The following is a 23681-nucleotide window of genomic DNA, read 5'->3' as shown; positions in this document are numbered from 1 at the left end:
ATCAATGGGTCAATTCACCTTCAAAATAGTTTTTGACTGTCTACCATTGTCATCGTCATAATTATAAGAGACCATTTCTCCTAACCTTTCTACATCTGCTCTTGGCACCCTACAATGCAGCCTCTACATTTCAGTCAGAATAACCTGTGTAAAAAACATAAATCCAATTTTATCAGTCCTTGTCTTAACAATATAGTAGTTTTTTCAGTGCTCTTGGAAAAAGACCAAAATCCTCAACCAGGGTGACAAGGCACTATCTGGCTTGTCTGGCCTCAACCTTCTCTTTTCTTGATGCTCTTCCCTGGCAGTTTGAACACCAGCCATACTGCCTCTCTTTCCTTTTTCCAATTCTGCATGTCCCTCTTAGGTGGGGCTTTAAACATGCTGGTCCTCTATCTCAAACCCTTTTACCCATACCCACCCACGCATAATATTGTGGTTATCATCTAATAATCCTTTCCATATTGGCTCAGACATTCTGCAGGCTTTTCCCTGTTGCCTCCATTTGACCAAATCTCCCTTTACACACTCTCCTAAAATTGTCTACTTTTTTATAACATACCATTCTTTGTCATCATGTACATGTGTTACTTTTTGATTAGTGTCAACCACTCTTGCTAAACCATGTTCTTCAAAAAGATTTTGGGGAGGAGGAAAGCTGTCATTTTTCTATCCAGCACATTCCAAAGTGCCTAGTACATGGTAGACACTGAATAGATAAAGGATATTGAGACCAAGGGCAGGGAAAGAAAGAACAGACTGATATTCCTTCCTTATGTACAGGATTTGTTGGTTTATTCCTAACTAAGCATCTTTTTGTAAAGTGCGTAGAGCTACTTTGATGCACACTGTTTGTTTGTTTTATACTTTAAGTTCTGGGGTACAGGTACAGAACGTGCAGGTTTGTTACACAGGTATACTTGTGTCATGGTGGTTTGCTGCACCCATCAACCCCTCATCCACATTCGGCATTTCTCCTAATGCTATCCCTCCCCTACCCCACCCCACTCCCCAGCAGGCCCCAGTGTGTGATGTTCCCCTTCTTGTGTCCATGTGTTCTCATTGTTCAGTTCCCACTTATGAGTGAAAACATGCGATGTTTGGTTTTCTGTTCCTCTGTTAGTTTGCTGAGAATGATGGTTTCCAGCTTCATCTATGTCCCTGCAAAGGACATGAACTCATCCAATTTTATGGCTGCGTAGTATTCCATGGTGTATATGTGCCACATTTTCTTTATCCAGTCTATCATTGATGGATATTTGGGTTGGTTCCAAGTCTTTGCTATTGTGAATAGTGCTGCAATAAACACACGATGGATACTGTTTTTACCTGTAGTTTGGCCCAATGCTTTTTCAAGCTTCTCTTGGTATTTTTAAGAAAAATTCTTGACATGAAACACTCTCCTTCCTCAAACAACATCATCACTCCTGAGTGCTGATGAGAGAACAATTTAGTAGTCTGTTTGACTCAAAGTTTTGTCAACTTTGTGGTATATGGTATCCCTTTCATATATGGGATATCTAGTTAGTGATGCTCTTGATGTGGACAAAACAACAATGGAAGATCCTTGAAACTGGGTCTCTCTATCGGATCTCCTGAACTCAATTAGGAAAAGAGAAAGAGAAAACAGTCAGTATAAAACTCCATCAAGATCTAATCGTTGACAGATCTTATATTTGTGGACTTTTGTTTACTTTGCCATGTTTCCAGGATGGTAAATTGTGTTGCTCTTTACGGGTTTCTTGATTTAATTGTTGTTTATATAGATTGCTTGTTATCAAGATGGGTCACTGTAATTGTAAATGTATTCCGCATGGATTTGGAGTGCCACTTTAAAAAAAATCATCTGCTTACTATCTATTGTTTATTAATGCCCTTTGCTGTTGCTTTTTATGGGGATACAGATTCCCTTAAAATGTCAACAGTCGAAACTACAATCAAATATTTTTCATTTTCACTTTCATATTCTATAAATCAGGATGTTTATAAAACAGGTAATTTTTATTTTTTATTTTTTGGTATCATTTCAGATTAGTGATAACATTTTGTAGCAAAATATTCCATGTCTTGTACTCTTTTCTTGTAGGGAAAATATGAAGTCAATGTCAATTGCTGTGATCATGAGAGATATGGTTCTTCTGTAGGTAAATTCCAAGATACTCCACAGAGGTGTTTGGGGACTATAGTCTCATTCCTCAAAGCAATTTTCACACACATGGGAGGAGATCTCTGTTCCCCAAACCAGCTGGGCAGCATAACACCTGCAACTGAATGGCTCTCAAGACTAATTAATAAAATAATGCTGCAGATGCAGTGAAGTGTTATAAATAATTAAAGCTCAAATGTGCCTTAGCAAATATAAACTGACCAATTTTTATATCTTTTGAATACATTATCCTGGCCTTTACAGTTCCTCATTACTTGCCTCACTAGACTGACTCGTTTTCAATTAGTGTGTATTATTTTGGTCCAGATATATTTTAAAAACTGACTTCCTTTGTTTTACTTGAGCAGTCTCTAAAGTGATATTTATTACTTGTCTAATCCTGTGATTAACCTAGAGAGAGTTTTAAAGGAGCAAATCATAGTCGGGAATTTCTAAGGAGAACTGCAGTAAAATATCAGCTTATTCAATTCCCATCCTCCTACTCCAAACCCAAATGGAGATGAGATCTTGATTATAAGAACAGTGTAGGTAATGACTTTTTGTTTGCATTTTTACTAATGAAATTATTTGTCACTAGATTTTCATCTTTCAATTAAAAAATCTCTATAATCCCTTCCCTAGAGAACATTAAGGACACCTTCAGAGCTTTCCGAGATTTTCTGGTTAAGATTTAGACGGAAGTAATCAATACATACATTATTAAAAGAGTGGACAGAAAGCCATTATTGCTTGGATGCTGTTGACAAATGAAAAGGCTTGAATAAAGTAGTTTACTTGTTCATTTGTCAGGTCATATATTATGCATGTTCGATTTCCTCAGAAGTCACCACAAAGTGAGAGAGAGGCTTAGAAATTCAATAAAATTATCCTGAAATCATGTTGTAGATTATACATTTATTTAAGCTAATTCTGTTATCAATGTTGGCCTGCTTACATGGGATACATTTTAGTATGTATGTTAGCTTGATGAGTTTTCTTTTTACAGAAATAGAAAATATCTTCGGGTGCCATTTGTGAATGTTAAGATTTAAGTTAGCTCTGTGTTAAGAAAAATGTGTTGTTCCCTATCACCTCTGAAAAACAACAAAAAGTTGGGGTAGAGTGATTCATTCTAGCATTCAATGACCTGGCCTCTTGAAGTTTCTAAACAACTTGACTGTTAGTTATATCTACTCTAAGATGTCTTTTTAGCCATGTTGGAGGAAATAGACATCTTTTTGATCTGTTTTTTATCATTTTTGTATAAGGTTGATATCCTATGCAGTCATATTTAGGGATGCTGAATAGAAATGACTTAAAACTTATTTTTAGAACTGCATTTCTAGGCGTTTGAGTCTTCTGAAAACTAAGTCTAAGTCTTCTGAAAACTAGCTTTATCATCAAAACTGAAGAACTGAGTCATCTAGGAATTGCTGCTTTTCTTTAATGACTGTAACAAGATGAGATGTGAATAATTCACAAACTGACTTGTCTACTGAAGCCTTCTCTCTAATATTTTGATATCTTGACAAATACTCTTTAAAATAGTACTCTTTAAAATAGTTTAAAAGTGCCTTTACAAAGCACTTTTATACACATTATACATTTAATTACAAATGATCCCTTGATCTTTTTCTGTGCTCTTCCTTTTTCCCCAAAAAAATAAATTATTTTAGGAAAAATTATACCATAACACAGGTTCCTAGAATATATTGATTCTTTCAAGAAATTTATTTATGAAGAGCCTACTCTGTGTTAAGGATATGTTAGTGAACAAAAGGAGTCTCTGCCCCTATGGATGTTTAGATTTTAGTGACAGAAATACATAGTAAACTAATACGTTAACACATGAAGTTATGTCATGTAGTAAGTGCTAGGAAGAGAAAATAAACAAAGCATGAATAGAGAAAGACTGAGGAGCACTGGCCTATGTGAGGAGGTTATTTTTGGGTAAAGACTTGTGTGAGGCTGGGCACGTTGGCTCATGCCTGTGATCACAGTCCTTTGGGAGGCTGAAGCAGGCAGATCCCTGGATGTCAAGAGTTTGAGACCAGCCTAAGCAACATAGTGAAATCCCATGTCTACCAAAAATTGGCCAGGTGTGGTGGTGTGCGCCTATAGCCCCAGCTACTCAGGAGGCTGAGGTATGGGAATCGCTTGAACCCGAGAGACAGAGGTTGCAGTGAACTGAGATTGTGCCACTGTACTCCAGCCTGGGTGACAGAGTGAGACCCTGTCTCAAACAAACAAAACCTGTGTGAGTGAGTGAGTGAGCCAAGGTATCACAAAAACCTTGAATTAAGAGGATTCTAGACAGAAGAAGCACCAAATTCAAAAGCCTAATGGTAAGAACAGGTTTAGAGTGTTGCAGAAGTAGCAAGATGGGCTATGTATCTCAGGGGTAGTAAGATCAGTAGACAGTGATAGGTTGTAGAAAGACGGAGAGGCTAGATAATGAATGGTCTTGCAGGCCATAGTTTGGAGGTGGATTTTATTCTGTGTGTAATGAGACATCACTGGAAGGCTCTCAGCAGGGATGATGTGATCTGATTTATGTGGTTAGAAGTTGACTCTTGCTGCGATGGAGAATTGACTGTAAAAAGAGCGAATCTGAAGACACAGAAAAAGGAGAGTGGCGAGGTCATCTCGGAAGGAAATCATTACTTGGACTAGAGTGGAAATGATAGATATGGTGAATAATTATTTGATACAAGATATATTTTGAAGGTGCAATTGATAGCACTTAAGATAATAGAATGTGGCGCGTGAGAGGAAGCAAAAAGTCAAGGATAATTCTGAGGTCTATGGCTTGAACAAATAAAATAATGATGTTGCCATCCGAGAAAGACTTGGGAATTATCATGTTTGAGGGGATGTGCTTAAAACAAATCAGGGTTCCATTTTTGGATTATGTTGATAGACAGACACAAATGGTATGATTCAGAAATTATTTACCACTTGTACTTGACAATCTGAAATTTTGGCTCAGTCTCTTGAGAATGCATGCAAATTAATTTGTCACAGGATTTCCTACTAATCCATTCATTTTTGCTATCATTTCAAAAGTAATTTCGAAAACTTAAAGTTTAGGACCAATGACCTAAGACCTAGTTCCCTAAATGGTCATGGGAGCAGGTTGAGTTTTCACCAGTGATCCCTCAAGGTCAGCTCAGAACTTAACATTATTGTCAGTAGGAAGTAGCTTTCCCAGTGATTGTTGGAAGCAGCCCAGCCTTAGAATTGAGAGTCAAACAGCTGTTGAAGATGCTGTGTGCGCACTAAACTATTCCTCCATCGTATCACAGACCTGCAAGCAGGCTGGACTGTTCTAGCCCATGCCCTTGATCTCAGAGAATACAATTTTTATTTTCAAAGACTTCCAGAAAAATAAATCTCAACACAGAGTTTGTTAAACACATTTTCCCCTTAAACACTCAAAAATGTTTTTTCACTGAATACAACTAGATTTAAAAAAAATAATTTCAGGCCTGAAATATGTTCATTTATTTTTCCATTTTATGTCAAATTTATTCAATTTCATTTATAAATTAATATTGTTCATGTCGTTGACTGTCTGAAACAAGGGCTGGATGTATCTAATACTTCAATTCCTTATCTTCACTTTTATTCAGAAGTGGGGTGAAAATAAGATGGAACTTTTTTTCTTCTTATTTAGATGATTATGTAGTCGAACTGATAGAAGCAGAGAGTAGAGAAATGGTTGTCAGACATTGTTGGGGGGAGTTGTTGCTCAATGGATATAAAGTTTCAGTTATGCAAGATGAAAAAGCTCTAGAGATCTGCTCTATAATTTTGTGCCTGTAGTTAACAATACTGATTTCTGCACTTAAAAACGCATTAACAGGGTAAAGTTCATATTAAGTGTTCTTATCTCAATAAGAAAAGATGATTATGGCCTTTTCTTTATAGCCCAGATACCCATGTTCATAACTTCTGTAATATTAGCTCTCTCAAATGAATATTAAGGGAAATGCCTCTTTTTGTTGTTTGCTCCATTGCCTCTTTCTTCAAATGTTTTTCATCCGTGAACCCCTATGAATTTGCTTTAGATTCTTGGGGGCAATATTCTTGCAACCCTGACATGTAGATTTCTGGATTCCTTGCCCTTTTCCAAGACCTCGTTTTTAAGTTAATTGAGCATTGCTTGTCCCTAAGTGAGCATTTAGTAAAATGTTTTTTATGTCTTTGAGACTCAATAAATATGGTGGCCATTTAAAGGAAGAAAGTCCTTTGGAGTCTGAATATATTCAACAACTTTCTTTACAGACATAGAATCAATATAGGAGACATAAAAATAAGGTAGAAATAATACAGGAACAAGAATGATGATATAGGATGACAAAACTATTAAATACACATCAAGTTACAGATATGACTATGTTAATGTCTTGTTCTATGCCTGCTCAGTAACCATTTGTTGAATGAGCAAAACTGTTGGATCATCCTACACTTCAGAGTCTGTCTAGTGTCCTCTCATCTCCTACCTAATCCTGCAGACTACAGGAAAAGCCCCAAGCAGCAGTTCAAACCATGGAACTTATGAGTGTTTGGAAGTGAAAATCTCCTTTAAGAAATCACTAGGTTGAAGAAGGCAATGCTAATGGGACCACCTCTTAAGAAAATTCCACCCAGTAACTCAGCAGTGACTCTCAGCTTTGGATCTGGAACATGAGTAGACCTAGAATAAGATCTGTCCATTTTTCCCAGTTTACACCATTACTTTTTTTTCCTCTTATGATTCTTGAGTCCAGGCTTTCACCTGCAAGCCTGTTTTGCATCTAAATCAACTTGGCCTACATATAACACACTCTGGTTTTTTAGCTGGATGTTCTGTATTATTATTATTATTATTATTATTATTATTATTTTTGAGATGGAGTCTTGCTCTGTCACCAGGCTGGAATGCAGTGGCACAATTTTGGCTTACTGCAACCTCCATCTCCTGGGTTCAAGCGATTCCCCTGCCTCAGGCTTCTGAGTAGCTGGACTACAGGTGCGTGCCACCACGCCCAGCTAATTTTTTGTATTTTAGTAGGGTGTTCTGTATTTTAGTTAGCAATGTTTATTGAGTATTTACTACATGCTGAGCTATAGCTACGGTTTTTAAGCATCAATAATAATGCTTAGCAGAGACTCTCAAACTGCCACCATAGAACAGGCCTGTGGCTCATTAATGATCTTAACAAATTGGTTATAGCATACAATAACTGGATGTTAGAACTTAGATAAGGTTTTAGCAAATCCCCACATTTTACAAATGAGAACACAGAGGAGCAGGAAGAGTTTATCACTTTCTCTAGATCACTGCAACCAGGTCTGGTCCAGCCCAGGCTTGAAGCCAAAGGCTCCTGCCACTTAGAACAGTGCTCTTTTCACCACTTCAGTCTGCCTCCTAGGATGGTTCTGGGAAGCTCTGCTTACAAATATTGGTAGTATTTGTAATATTCTATCAAGTTTTATTCTGAAAAATACAAATTTACCATTTCAATATGAGTATAGGTAAAATTCAGCTCCAGGCAAACTCTACACTATTGAAAGACATCTGTGTTTTGAAAAGTATGGGCCTTTACTCACATCCATAGTAATATGATCATAAATCCACTGTCTCCAGGAGAAAGCAAGATAGATTTTCTCCCTGTAATGTCATTACCTGTGCCCAGAGTTCTCATCTTGTCCCTCTCATGAAGCAAATCAGTATCTTACTTTTCATCCCCTCCACACATGGTTCTGAGCTACTTCTATTTATAGCATTATTAGCTATTATTGTAATATAAGCAAGAAGCAAGAGGGACAGAAAAAAATAATCAATGGCTGTGTGTGGTGGCTCATGCTTGTAATCCCAGCACTTTGGGAGGCCAAGGCAAGCAGATCACCTGAGGTCAAGAGCTCGAGACCAGCTTGCCCAACATGCTAAAACTCTGTCTCTACTAAAACTACAAAAATTAGCAGGGTGTGGTGGCACGTGCCTGTAGTACCAGCCACTCAGGAGGCTGAGGCAGGAGAATCACTTGAACCCAGGAGGTGGAGGTGACTGTGAGCTGAAATCACACCATTGCACTCTAGACTGGGTGACAGAGTAAGACTCCATCTCAAAAAAAATTTAAAAATTTAAAAATATAATCAATAACCTGTTTCTTCTCTATTACTTTCTGGTGTTTTTTAAGTTTCTGATTTCTTCCATGGCTATTAGGATTTTCCACTTACGTGGCTTCCAAATTATTACAAGTCAGGGAGCTTTTACTTTTTGTTATCACTCACTTTCAGCTTCACTTTAGAATTGCAAGATTCAGATTCTAAGTGTATAATTAACTGATGGCCTTAGGTAAACACTAATTTATCTGTATTTCAATTTGCATGGGTGAAACATTCTTAAAAAAAAGTATATACTGCAAATATACCTTCTCAACCAAACTATTGGTTCCTTAATGACAAAGATTAAGCCTCTACATCTTCCCTAACCTTATATATAATAGGTTCAAAATAAATAGTTTTTGAATGAACAAATTAGTGAGTCAACAATCAGTCATCCAGTTGCCCAGTACTTAAGGCGTTTTAAGTACAGTCTACTAGATTGTACTTAATAATAAGATTTACCTTGAGATTTATTATTGCTATAATAGTGTAGTAGCATACTTCATATAAATCTATATTGTGAACCTTAAGAAGCTAAAGGAAAATTATCCATGTAGTATTTCTAACACTTTCTAATTTGCATGACATATATTATTTTATTTTCATAGAGGTGCTTTAAGTATTCAGTATTGCTTCTAATTCTCCCATATTACTATTTTGGGCCCTTGTGCCTGGCTGTCTTGGAAAGGTGAAAAGAAAGGTATGGGGAAGAGGATGTGTTTTAACTAAGATTATTTTATCTGTTCAAGGGATTCAGGAAGTAATTAACATTTGAATGCTAACATCTAAATACTGTAAATACATATTCTGTATGCACATGGGAGAAGATCTCTATGTCTGATACCTTTTCTCATCATCACATAAATGAACTGACTTCTCTGACTTAAAATATTAACCAAAATTTATATGACAAAATCAGTATATATGAGTATATATTTTCTCAAACCTCATTCAAACAGGCCTTTTTGGGAGACAAGACTCCTAACAAAATCAAAGCTCTTGACATTAAATATGCTTGTTTGTCTTTTTTTTAAAAAAAAAAAAAAGTATTTATTTTCTAAATTGTACTTTAGGTTCTGGGGTACATGTGCAGATTATGCAGGATTGTTGCATAGGTACATACATGGCAAAGTGGTTTGCTGCCTCCATCCCCCCATCACCTATATCTGGCATTTCTCCCCATGTTATCCCTCCCCAACCTCCCCACCCCCTTCTGTCCCTCCCCTAGACCCCTCGACAGACCCCAGTGTGTGATGCTCACCTCCCTGTGTCCCTTTGTTCTCATCGTTCAACACCCACCTATGAGTGAGAAGATGCAGTGTGTGGTTTTCTGTTCTGATGTCAGTTTGCTGAGAATGATGGTTTCCAGATTCATCCATGTCCCTACGAAGGACATGAATTCATCATTTTTATGGCTGCATAGTATTCCATGGTGTATATGTGCCACATTTTCCTTGTCCAGTCTGTCATTGATGGACATTTGGATTGGTTCCAGGTCTTTGCTATTGTAAACAGTACCACAATGAACATATGTGTGCATATTATGTCTTATAAATGTCTTATATATGTCTTATATATAAAGACATATAATATGTCTTTATTATAGAACAATTTATAATCCTTTGGGTATATACCCAATAATGGGATTGCTGGGTCAAATGGTATTTCTATTTCTAGGTCTTTGAGGAATTGCCACACTGTCTTCATTTTTTTCTTTTTTTTTAATGCAATAAACTATACTACAACATGCAGTTTATGACAAGTTATTAGATATTAAAAGATTGATTTTCCATTATTTTAATGTAGATTCTACATTGCTTTTTTACTATCTAAAGCCATTTGTTTTAAGCTCCATACTACAAAGACCACTGATGTTCACTGCCTAGAGCAATGTCTGATACATAGTAGTTGCTTGAAGTTTGTTAAGTGACTAAATGAAGGAGGATCTTACATATAACCATGTTTAAAATTACATATTATTATTTATAGTTTTTCCTTCTGATCTCCTTGAACCAACTATTTCTGTCTTTTTGTGGGAGTTTTATCCTTTTGTATTTAATCTGAATCTTTTGACATGCTAAAGATACAATCACTTAATCCTCTCTTCCATCCACTTTCTTTCCTTAATTTCAGGCAACAATGTGAAAATAATGGTGCTTATGTATTTGTAATAACAGAACTTTCTTTGTCTTTTCTGTAGCCTCATTTTAATCCTCAGTGACTCATGTTTAAGAAATGAACTGTGCAGCTGTGGTGGATCTAAGTCCTTGGCAACAACTCGGCAGGCAAACAAGTGGTCTCTCATAATGGATGGTCCCTAGCTTTGAATTATTCACTGTACAGTTTTAACAATGGAATTGTATCATCAAATAGTGCCTTGGAATTTCTAAGTTTGATGAGACCTTTAAGATCCATTTCCTTATTTTACAGACCTTGTTGCAACAATTATCTTCACCTTCTTCTGTCAAGGTCATAACATATATCTTTCTCTGTTAGGCTGACCAACTTTCCTGGTTTTCTTGGGACTGTCCAATTTTCCTGAGACTATCCTGTTTTTAACATCAAAAGTCTATCATCCTAAAAACTCATTGCTAGGCAAACCAAACTGGCTGGTTACCCTACCGCTAGCTTCCATCTTTCACTCTCAGTTCAAATAATTCCTGTGCTAAAAAGAACTTGTTATCCCTTTATCTTTTTATCTTCTCTGTCTCCCTGTCCTGTCTTCCTCTTTTCCTTCTCAGAAAAAAAAAAATTGAACATGTAATTTTCACTTGAAATATCTACTCCTCTACTCCTTCTTCCACTCGCTCCTCACCTACACCAATTCTGGGACTCCTGCCCTCCAGTGAAATTGCTCTCACCACATCTAGTGTTCACTCTGCAATGCTGATCTTGCTTTACTTCTATGTTTCATTGGATATGCTTGGTCACTCTCTTCCTCTCAAAACTCTCGCTCTCTCCTTGAAATTTCTACACTCCTCATTTCCCCCAATATCTCCACCTATTTGTTCCTTTTTGGTCTCTCAAAACATCCTGTTCCTCTGTTTTCCCATTCAGTTTTGATATGTAGGCACTCAATGTATATTAGCTGAATGAGAAAATGACTCCTAAATCTTTTTTCTTCTCCTCAAACCTCAGACTTTATTATTTCCTTGCGGAAGGAATGTTGGCTTTCCTAGCTGAGTATATCACACTCCCTTACTCTGTTCCCCATGCACAGAACTCCCCCACACACATACCATCATGTTGCATTTTTAATATTACTCTTTAATAATTTTATCCTGAATGAGCATGAGGTATCCTGGATCACAGGCACATTTCATTTAATTACCTTACAGTAAACATTTTTGCTGCACCTTTCCTTTGCCCAACGACTTCCCTCCAGGGCAACATGATGAATGCTGATGAAACATTTTCCTACTTGAGTGGCTAGATACTCCATAGGTGACAGACTAAGAAAAATCATTTCCCTCTGCTTATAAAGGAGAAGGAGGCCGCTATCCCTCTTCCTTCTGAAAAGTTCTCTGTGGAAACATAATGGGCCTGAGTACTAACTCCAGCTTCTCCAGAAACCAGCTAGCCCTATGAGTCTCACGTTTTACAATATAGAAATGTTTCTAAGGTCTGGGCTTTATATTTTTTCTAATGTAAATACCTAGACAGATACCTACTCCAGTCTCTCCAACAATATAAAGGTTAGCTTAGGAACCTACCCTGAGCTGTAACCATTTGACCCTCTTGGATCAGAGAAATCAACTAGACAAGTGGCTATGGATCTAATCCCCATGTTGTGGGAAGTTCCTCAGAAGGCTAGAAATTTCTGTAGGTAAACTGAGGCATCAGGAAAGTTTATTTCATCAGACTTGGTTGATTTGCATCCGGCATTTGTTCATCTATTTAACCTAGAAACTAAGTCATGCTTGTTCCTTTTTCTCTCTTCTCTCTAGCATCTATTCAGTCACCAGATCTTCACACTTCGGATTTCTAAACATTTCCCTATTCTATGCCTGTCATTTTGCCTGGTACCATTGCCCTGAGTCAGATCCTCATCATCTTGCCCTGAATTCTTACAATTGTCTCATTATCTCTCTTATTCCATTTCCGCTCTTCTCAAATACGTACTCTGTATTTATGTCAGGGAGAGCTCTTTCAAACATACATATTCCTGTGCCACTGCCTTGGTTAACATCGTTCAAAGGTTCCTGATTACCTTCAAGGCAACACTGAAGCCTCATAGCAGACCATATATGATCATAGAGAGGCAGAGCTTCAAATTCTGGTTTAAAAGCCTAATACATTTCCAGATAATGATACTGCCTTTTTCATCTTTGGACATCCTTGTTCTTTATGCTCTAGAAACACTGGCCTGCCTGAGATACGGATACATACCATACTGTACTACGGCCTGTGTCTCTACACTTGCATTTTCCTCTTCTTGGAATGCTCTCTAGCATACTCTTCCTTCAATAAGCCATGTTCATGCTTTTGAATTCTGTGTGATTACTGACTTCTCCTGGAAGCTTTTCCCAATTTTCTTCCCCATATCGCACAAGTCTATAGCACTGTCTGCATTGTATTGAAATTATTTATGTGTTTGACTCTTCTATTAAATATTAGAAGTTCCTAAATAGAAAGGGCTGTTTTGCATTCAACTTTGTATTTCCAGTCTCAAGTACAACCGCTGACACACAATAATTCAATAGAGGTAGCCATTATTATTTTTATAATTAGTAATGTTAGTATCAATTGCCTCCAGTCAGGTCCAAACAGAGAAACTAGGCAAAATGATAATTTACTTGAAGTTGGAAAACTTAAATGTATGAAAAAAACACAAAAATACAACAGCTGTTTACACATACACACACAAATGCATGCACACACACACAAACACAGAGATTTCAAGTGAAATATTAGAAGAATCAGCTTTATATGTAATCAGAGTAAGTAACTCACGTATCCAGCATGATTTTAGGGTACAGAAATATCCTGTTATTCAGAAATTACTTCCCTATCTATAGGCTGAATCCTAATATTCCACTTACAGAACTCCAGTATTTTGGTTCAAATGACTTGCTTCTCTCTATTGAATTGTAAATAACTGTGGATGATGAATCATTTTGCAAAGTGTCAGACTCAGGATTCTTTTGAATGGTGAACACCGCTAAGATTTTATTAATAAACGTGTCATACAATACAGCTCTGGAACACTTCTGTAACATAATGGTGTATCTGACATTCAAGGAAGAATACTGCTAATTTGTTTTTCCCCAGTGGCAGAACAGGGCTTAAATTCAGCAGGCAGCATTGCTAAAAGTAAGACAGAGCTGAAAAAAAGTTACAAAAATAAGCCCTAGATCAGGGCAAATATTATTACTGTTATTGTTAAACAGATATGTTAGCATTTATGTAGCATGCACTTAATAGTTTTATTAATACCCTCACTTGTGAAGATCAAAAACATATGGGTCAATAACTCTTCAGTGGTGTCAGAGTATCTGGTAGTTTATCGTAGGCTCATGGTATGCCCAACATCCTTTTAGCACTCGATTATGTATGAACTTACTGTTTTCACTCTGCTTCTAGTGTTAATTTTCTCCTTTTTGGGGGGTCCAGAAAGTTTTTGAATGCAAGAACTATTCACTTTGTTTTTCTCTTGATCCCCTGGATAAAGGAAGATTAGAGATTAAAGATTAATTCTAGGTCTGTTCATTTATAGAAACTTGTGCCCGCAATTCCTACAGCCTTAATAGCTCAAAACATTTCTACTATTCTTAAAGAGGTCACAATGGATGATGTAATGGCTATTTTTCAAAAGTATTGAGACTTTTCATTGAGCTTACTTATTTTATACCTTGTCAGACATTTTGACAGAATTAACTGATGATGATCAGTTGGATTAATTGTATACTTTAAGATAGCCTAAGTTCCTGCAAATGGCCCTTAAGACTTCCCATTATGTTCTGGATATCCATTATTTGGGGTATGTTTAAGTCCCCCTTAGCCATGCTAGAGGTTTGTAATATACACCTGACAACTTTAGCTCTAGATTTCAAGTATGACTGTCAGGTTACATAAACAAAGCGCTCTTATCTCAGTGAGAGGGCATTAACTATCTGGAATGCTCCCCCTTTCTGCCCAGAATAGTTTTACAAACACAGTGCTTTCCTCATTAACAGATAGACCCATATAACCTTTTTTTAAAAATCATTTTATGACTATCAGTGTATAAATAAAAGAGATAGAAATTGACCTGGGAGTTTTATAAACAAGTTCTGAGCACCTAGGATTAATTTTGAGAAGAATGCCACAAGCCAAATAAGCACTTCTTTTCATCTCATTTCACAGGCCTTCAAGAGGGAATTGAAAACTAAAGAACCTGTAATCATGAGTACTCTTGAGACTGTACGGATATTTCTGACAGAGCAGCCTTTGGAAGGACTAGAGAAACTCTACCAGGAACCCAGAGGTAATTGAATGTGGAACTGTAATAACATATTGATAGCAGGATCAGTGGTGACAGAGCAGCCTATCCATTCTTGCTGCCAGGGTCTGGATAGCTCTCATATTTTCTAGATTAAATAGAATCAATTCAAATTAAACATAGATGTTGAAAAAAATAAGGACTCATAAACCACCACGCATAAATCTGTTTGCACATTCATAAATAAACATTAAAAGAGATTAGCAATCAGTTATTGGAACATCTAGAAAATAATAAAGAGAGTTATCTGCGAGGAGGAATTTTATTGTTACAAAGACTACCAGTTAATTTTCCATTTAAGAGTTTGACTGGAGTAAATTAGAGCTTGTCATATGCATCCTAACACTTTTCTCCTCAATAGCTGAAATGAATCTTAAATTATCTGATTGATATAAGGTAGAAAAGATTAGGAAGACATACTTTAGATCTTCTGTGCTGTATCAAAATTTATGCCAAAGTATAAAAAAGCCATTAATCAGTAGGTTGCCCTCTTGTTAAACCGTACTCTTTCTTTCTTCCAGTATGACCTTTTTGACAATGTTTAAAAAAGAAAACAAAAATGAATGTGACCTAAAACTTTGTCATATTGCCAATTTAGAGCTGCCCCCTGAAGAGAGAGCCCAGAATGTCACTCGGCTCCTACGAAAGCAGGCTGAGGAGGTCAATACTGAGTGGGAAAAATTGAACCTGCACTCTGCTGACTGGCAGCGAAAAATAGATGAGGCCCTCAAAAGACTCCAGGAACTTCAGGAGGCCACGGATGAGCTGGACCTCAAGCTGCGCCAGGCTGAGGTGATCAAGGGATCCTGGCAGCCCGTGGGTGATCTCCTCATTGACTCTCTCCAAGATCACCTCGAGAAAGTCAAGGTACCGTCTACTTCTTTGTTTCAGGGCCCTTTGAGAGATTCAAAATAGCTTCTAATCTGAACTTGAGTGCAGTGTGATCGCCCCACAAAGTTAAAGCTAGAGTCCTTAAGCAACAGAAATCAGTCCATCTTTCACAAATTCAGTCTTCTTTCACATGGTATTTTCTCTAAGAGAAAACAGTGATCTAATCATCTGTCTATCTTCATTTATATGAAATGAAATACTAAAAGTTACAGGGCAAAAAATCATTTTGATTTTGCTATTAAATGATTATCACTAAAGTACTCTCTCTCTCTCTCTCTCTCTGTGTGTGTGTGTGTGTGTGTGTGTGTGTGTGTGTGTGTGTGTGTGTGCTGCTTGTGTTACTTAGCATCAGAATATAGAAAAATAAATAAAACACCTAATCAAGAGCCAGGAGTCTAGGTGTTGGCCCTTTTGCTAACTAAATTATATGACCTGGGTAAGTTATGGTATGGTGAAATAAAGCCGTTAATGTGTGGCCCTTCCCTTGGAAGGCAACATTTGTAATACAATTTCAAGTTTCATTTGCTCACTGCAGACATGAAGGAAAATCATTGTACATTTGGAAGAACACTGTCTACAATACCAAAGTTAAATTCCCTTGTGGCACAAAGATGGCAAATGGAGTCTATAGAAAAAAAAACTATATATATATATATATATATATATATATGAGCATCATTTTAAAATCAGCAACTACTCATCTATTGTCAAAACCACAGAAGTCTTCCTAGATTAAAATTCAAAAGAAGTTAAATTCCCTCATGCACTCAGCATGTTTGCCAGCATCCCCAGCACCTTCATTCCAGAAGTTGTCCTTTTCCTTGGCTTTCATGGAACTGTTCCTTCCATGTTCTTCTTCCAATATTTTTCTAGAGTATTCACCTACCCACCTTTCAAATATTGTTGTGCCCACATTTCTAACCTTGGCCTAATTCTTTTTAGATTGTTTAAACCCTCTCTGTTTGACATGGCATGGATGGTGATGAATCTAAATCTCTAGTCCACATCTGTCTTCTGATCTCAAAACCCATATGGCATTAGAATCACAAATGCAGCTATTCCGAAACCAAGTTCACTTGTTCTCCTGTTTTTCTATTTTCCTACTGCTATCTCCTCCTATCTGATCTTTTTTTCCTGTTTCGGTTAGTGAATCATCATCCAACAAATTTTCCAGGATAGAAACTTTAGGCTCATCCTTAAACCCTTCTGCATTTTCACTGACTGCACATGATTGCTCATGTTACCTGAGAATATCTCTTTTATCTTTTCTCTCCTCTTTTAACCAATGTCCTTTTTAATCCCCAGCATCTTTTACCCAGCTGATAACAGTATACATCTTTAAATCCCATTCTCCACTCAGTGTGCCTGGCATATCTTAGATACTGCATTTTAAACGTTTGGTGAATTAATGGATGGATGATTTCTTTACCGATATTCCTGCATTATCTAGCCTCTTCCAACTCCAACCCAAACTCCTTGCAGGAGAATGCTTGCCTAGAAAATGAAATCCAATGAATAAGGAGATTAAGTGACCCTTTTCTTCCTATCCCTGGCTTACCTTCTCAGCCATACCTCCCATTCTCCAGACCATTCAATCATTCAATACACTCTGCCTATATCACGTCATTTTCCTAAATATGACATTATATATATATATATATATTGCCTGCCTTGGCAAATGCTAGTCTCTGTCTGGATCCCCCTACCTTCTCTACTTGGTGAATTGACATTCAACCCTCAAGGACGAGGCCAAATATTACCTATCTTTGTTGTCTTTCCTGAGCGTCTACAACCCGCAACTCCCACCAAGCAGAAGAAACTGCTCACAGTTACACTCTCATAGATCACCAAGCATGCTAAATTGTCACACTTAAATTTCACATGTATTGTAGCAACTTCCTTATGCATTTTTTTTTTCTCCCAAAGAAAGTGAGGTTGCTAAGAACAAGGATCATGCTGTACATCTTTGGGCTCCTAGCCCAGTGCCAGCAACGTATAAGAAATCTCATTAAGTACCTCATTCATTCACTCCAGAACTGTTTATGAGCCATTATATAATATGCTCCACAGTTAGTTAAAAAAAAAAAAAAAACAGACTTGGTCTTTGCCTTCATGAAGCCTATTGTCTAATGTTGAATTGCATATTTCTTCATTAAAATAGCAGGTAAAAATTTTTTAATTATTAAAAATTTGACTCTAATACTGCTAAAATCCCTTCTACCCTGACATTTTATGACCCCGTGTCTTTAACATTGCTGTCTACTGGAAAACTAAATATTTTGAAATCTATTACCTAGTATTTTTAAAGGATTAAATATATGAATTTTATCCAAAAATATAGGGACTAATTTTTTACAGTCTTCTCCAAAAATGAGAAATAAGTTAGGAAAATGTTCCAGTGGAACTAAATTAGTTCATAAATCAATTAAATTACTCAATATATAGGCTATAGAACAGACATAAGGGATTCATTTTTAGCCATATCTGTCACACAGGAGCATTTGTAAGATACTCAGTATGGATGGAGAAGAGAATATGTATGGCATAATTTAATAATCAAAAATAACTAAAAGCATAACAGTTCAAGTATCAGCTGACCTTCACCCAACCCTATTTGCGATATTCTTTTTAGTTACCCTGTCTTATCTGATATCTTAAGACAATCTTCATTTTCCATACCCTAATTGGTAAAACTCTAATTCTGATCCCAATAATAGCAGAACATATAAACATTAAATATACATTTCAAAAAAGTGTATTTATAATTAAACACATCTATCTTTCTCAGACATATGTACACTTAAGTTATGGTACTCATCTGAATATTTATGTACTGGTAATAATAGATGTGATTGTTTGGGCTTTTGAACCAGTATTGTATTTTATGCATGTTTCCAATTATGAATTACATGAATTCATATATATTATCTCCCTTCAGTAGATCTTCTTCAATTTTGCAGTGGAAGTAAATCATTTTTCTCCATTGCATCTTATTGGCACCGGGTTTGAAACTCTGAAGCTTTGGTGGTAGTAGTTTACAAGGAGTGAATTTTATTAACTAAAATTTATTTCAGAAAAAAAGTAGAAGTGTACTTGAAACCTCTGTTCCCATTTTTCCACTCAGCAATTTAAGACCTCAGAGGTTTCATTCTGTAAAGAACGTCAGACTGATAACTAGGCAGCTAACAAGAAAAACATTTTATATACCCATATCAGTTAATTTTCATCACCCCTAGAGACTCTATCATATTACCCCACTCCATTCTGATCTTATGTGTTAAAGAAGTTATTATTCCAGTGACTAAGTAATATGCGTTTCTGTGAGATTTAGCATTCTATAATTGTATTAGCAGATGTGGCTTTTGGATTTGAAGAATGGGTTAAAAAACAATGACTAAGTCCCTGGACTTTATGGAAATGGCATTATTGCTAGCTGATCATCTTCGGGTGATAAACATGGTAAATTAACAGATGGAAACAAAATATTAATATTAACTATATTGCTCACTAAGAGAATCTCAGGCTTCCAAATATAGCCTCCATAGGAAAAAACAGTAGAATAAAATTTTAAGTTTTAAATGCTTCTTTACTTTTAAAATTCATGATTTATACTACCTATCAAACATTTTAAGGGCAAGATAATGACTTTTCACTTTTACTGAAAATAGCACCAGTGCTTATTTGACTAGACAAATATTCTACTTTCCTTGTAATGGGGAATAAGAATAACTCTTTGAATCAGTAGGTACTCCACATAGATCTATAAGTGAAATATATAAAGGCTTTAATAAAGTAAAATAACTTTTAAACCTATAGTCTGGATACAAGATTTTTGTTCTTCAGAACAATCCCAATGTGAGAAAGTTTGTGGATTGTTGTTTTGTAATGTTTTGTTTTTGTTCTAATAAACCATGTTTTCTCTCTCTCTTAATTATTATTATTATTTTTTTTTTTTTAGACAGAGTCACACTCTGTCACCCAGGCTGGAGTACAGTGGTGTGATCTCTGCTCACTGCAGCATCCACCTCCTGGGTTCAAGTGACTCTCCACCTCAGCCTCCAGAGTAGCTGGGACTATGGGCACCTGCCACCATGTCCAGCTAATTTTTTTTGTTATTATTTTTTAGAGACACAGTTTCACCATGCTGGCCAGGCTGGTCTCAAACTCCTGACTTCAGGTGATCCATCCTTTTTCAGAAAAAAAGTAGAAGTGTACTTAAAACCACTGTTCCCATTTTTCCCAAAGTGCTGGGAATACAGGTGTGAGCCACTACACCCAGCCTATAAACCATGGTTTCTCCCATAACTCTCAGCAAACTGACACAAGAACAGAAAACTAAACACTACATGTGCTTACTCATAAGTGGGAGTTGAACAGTGAGAACACATGGAAACAGAGAGGGAACATCACACACTGGGGACTGTCGGGGGTTGAGGGCTAGAGGAGTAATAGCTTTAGGAGAAATATCTAATGTAGATGACGGGTCACACAACCACCATGGCGCATGTATACCTATGTAACGAACCTGCATGTTCTGCACATGTACCCCAGAACATAAAGTACAATAAAAAATCTAAAAAATAAAATAAAAACATAGTTTCTCTATACCAAAAATGGTACATCATTCTTGAGCCGGGAATATTTCACTCTCCTTAGTTTACCTGCTGAGTCTGAACACAGTTTTTCATACACTGTAAGTAACTCTTCCAGGCTGCCATCTTGGAATATGCAAATTTGTCACATCTATGTAGTTATGCATATTTCATTTTTGTCAAACTTTTAACTTACATTTCTTACTGTGAAAAGTCAAGGGCAGGTATCGTATGAGTTTTTTCTTTAAGTTCCTACAATGAAATGTTTCGATTAAACACTTTTAACATTCAAATTGAGATTGATTTAATGATGTGTGTAGTAGGCCAGAAATTATGATGAAGCAACGATGCCATCCTTATTTATCTTCAGCATTCACATCTAAAATTTTAAGAAGAAAACTTGCAAATCCATCTTTTTAGGCTTAACATCCTCAGTCCCTGTGGCTTTGGGTTTTTTTGAGAAATTTGTCAAAGAAATGCTATCTTAGAATTTGACATTGAGGAAGCCAAGCATATTTCCTCTGAATATATGATGAGAAATATGATATGATGTATTAGAATTTCATCTTCACTTTGGCGAGTAAGACACTTGCAACCATGTTCATACAACTATCTTCCCTTATTGCTTTTCTCTTCTTAACCCTGGTTCTAAAGTTTTCTTCTTATTTTTTTAAGTTTGTTGTGCTTCCCATTAATGTGAGTCAAGTCAACTTACTTGATATTTTATATATGATTTATATAAAGAAAACTTATCTTTTCTTATAGAATTAGGGAATGAATGGATAGACAGAACCAACATGACCAGGACAACCCTAAAAATCATTCAAAACATGTAAGCTCTCCCAACTCTGAATAAACTAATGACATCTTCATAATGAGTAAGGTGTACTGCCTATAGTAGGAAGAGAAAAAAATTATTAATATTTTGTACATTGTTAAAGAACTACAAATTAATTGCTATGTGGAGACCTTCATTGTTGTTGTACAAATGCTATGTGTATTAAGTAAGCTTTTGATGGAAAAGGAAAAACAAGGAAAAAATATTTAATCCCTTATAAACCTGGGTTAAATATGAAGCTAATTCCTGTTATATGGCGTAACCAGGGTTTTATCTAGTTTACAAAGCATACAATTGCAATGCTTAAAAGCGTATGATTTGGCCTTTAATATCTGAAAATATGTCCATCAAAAGCCATATTATAGCAAAGTGTCGCTCCATACTTTAAAAGTATAGTATATTTTTAATAGAATATTTATGTACTGGTGATGAGGTGTTACTGGGTTTCTAGACCAGTACTGTAATAAGAATTTTATGCTATTGTAAAATTATGGATTATATGAATTCATATATATTTATTTACTTTCAGTAGCTCTTCAGTAGAATATCTAGGCTTTAACAGAGCTTGGAAACTTAAGTAGGAATTATTCATCTTTAAAATCCCGAACAAAGAGGTGGCTGGCAAGATGACCAAATAGGAACACCTCCGGTCTGCAGCTCCCAGTGAGATCAATGCAGAAGGTGGGTGATTTCTGCATTTCCATCAAGTCCCAGTCAGGGGCTTATAGATAAAACTCCCATCTCCCTGGGACAAAGCACCAGGGGGAAGGGACGGCTGTGGGCGCAGCTTCGGCAGACTTAAACGTTCCTGCCTGCCAGTTCTGAAAAGAGCAGCAGATCTCCCAACACAACACTCGAGCTCTGTTAAGAGACAGATTGCATTCTCAAGTGGGTGTCTGACCCCCATGTCTCCTAACTAGGAGGCACCTCCCAGCAGGGGTTGACAGACACCTCCTACAAGAGAACTCCAGATGGCATCTGGCAACCAAGCTTCCAGGGGAAGGAACAGGCAGCAATCTTTGCTAATATGCAGCCTCCACTGGTGATATGCAGCCTCCACTGGTGATATCCAGGGGAACAGGGACTGGAGTGGACCTCCAGCAAACTCCAGCAGACCTGCAGCAGAGGGGCCTGCTTGTTAGAATGAAAACTGACAAACAGAAAGGAGTAGCATCAACATCAACAAAAAGGAAGTCCACACAGAAATCCCATCTGAAGGTCACCAACATCAAAGACCAAAGGTAGATAAATCCACGAAGATGAGGAAAAACTAGTGCACAAAGGCTGAAAATTCCCAAAACCAAGATATCTCTTCTCCTCCAAAGGATCACAACTTCTCACCAGCAAGGGAACAAAAGTAAATGGAGAATGAGTTTGACAAATTGACAGAAGTAGGCTTCAGAAGGTGGGTAACAACAAACTCTTCTGAGCTAAAGGAGCACGTTCTATCCCAATGCAAGGAAGCTAAGAACCTTCATAAAAGGGTAGAGGAATTGCTAACTAGAATAACCAGTTTAGAGAAGAACATAAATGACCTGATGGAGCTGAAAAACACAACACAAGAACTTCATAAAGCATACACAAGTATCAATAGCCAAATCAATCAAGCAGAAAAGGATATCAGAGATTGAAGATCAACTTAATGAAATAAGGTGTGAAGACAAGATTAGAAAAAAAAAGAATGAAAAGGAACAAACAAAGCCTCCAAGAAATATGGGACTATGTGAAAAGACTAAACCTACATTTGATTGGTGTACCTGAAATTGACTGGGAAAATGGATCCAAGTTGGAAAATACTCTTCAGGATATTATCCAGGAGAGCTTCCCCAACCTAGCAAGACAGGCCAACATTCAAATTCAGGAAATACAGAGAACACAACAAAGATACTCCTCAAGAAGAGCAACCCCAAGACACATAATCATCAGATTCACCAAGTTTGAAATGAAGGAAAAATGTTAAGGGCAGCCAGAGAGAAAGGTTGGGTTACCCAAAAAGGGAAGCCCATCAGACTAACTGGATCTCTCTGCAGAACTCCTACAAGCCAGAAGAGAGTGGGGGCCAATATTCAACATTCTTAAAGAAAATAATTTTCAATCCAGAATTTCATTTCCAGCCAAACTAAGCTTTATAAGTGAAATGAAACAAAATCCCTTGCAGATAAGCAAATGCTGAGATATTTTGTCACCACTAGGCCTGCCTTACAAGAGATCCTGAAGGAAGCACTAAATATGGAAAGGAACAACCAGTATCAGCCACTGCAAAAACATACCAAATTGTAAAGACCATTGACACTATGAAGAAACTGCATCAACTAATGGGAAAAATAACCAGCAAGCATCATAATGACAGGATCAAGTTCATACATAACAATATTAACCTTAAATGTAAATGGGCTAAATGCCCCAATTAAAACACAGACTGGCAAATTGAATAGAGTCAAGACCCATCAGTGTGCTGTATTCAGAAGACCCAGCTCACATGCAAAGACACAAATAGGCTGAAAACAAAGGGATGGAGGAATATTTACTGAGCAAATGGAATGTAAAAAAAAGCAGGGGTTGACAGCCTAGTCTCTAATG

The 23681-nt window shown here is 36.8% G+C and overlaps 1 protein-coding gene across 14 annotated transcripts in view; it reads left to right on the top strand.

Moving 5' to 3' along the window:
• DMD (dystrophin) overlaps window positions 1-23681 on the top strand; it is a 2282798-nt gene that overhangs the window by 1883791 nt on the left and 375326 nt on the right. For all 14 annotated transcript variants that reach the window (XM_032285804.1, XM_032285805.1, XM_032285797.1 and 11 more), the window contains 2 exons: window positions 14645-14765; window positions 15379-15647. In XM_032285804.1, the coding sequence (XP_032141695.1) occupies window positions 14645-14765; window positions 15379-15647 (390 nt within the window). The remainder of the gene's footprint in view (window positions 1-14644; window positions 14766-15378; window positions 15648-23681) is intronic.

The sequence above is a fragment of the Sapajus apella genome, unplaced genomic scaffold (assembly GCF_009761245.1).
Source record: "Sapajus apella isolate SASKATOON/1434 unplaced genomic scaffold, GSC_monkey_1.0 scaffold17, whole genome shotgun sequence".
Taxonomy (NCBI): domain Eukaryota; kingdom Metazoa; phylum Chordata; class Mammalia; order Primates; family Cebidae; genus Sapajus; species Sapajus apella.
This window is presented reverse-complemented; position numbering and strand designations above follow the sequence as displayed.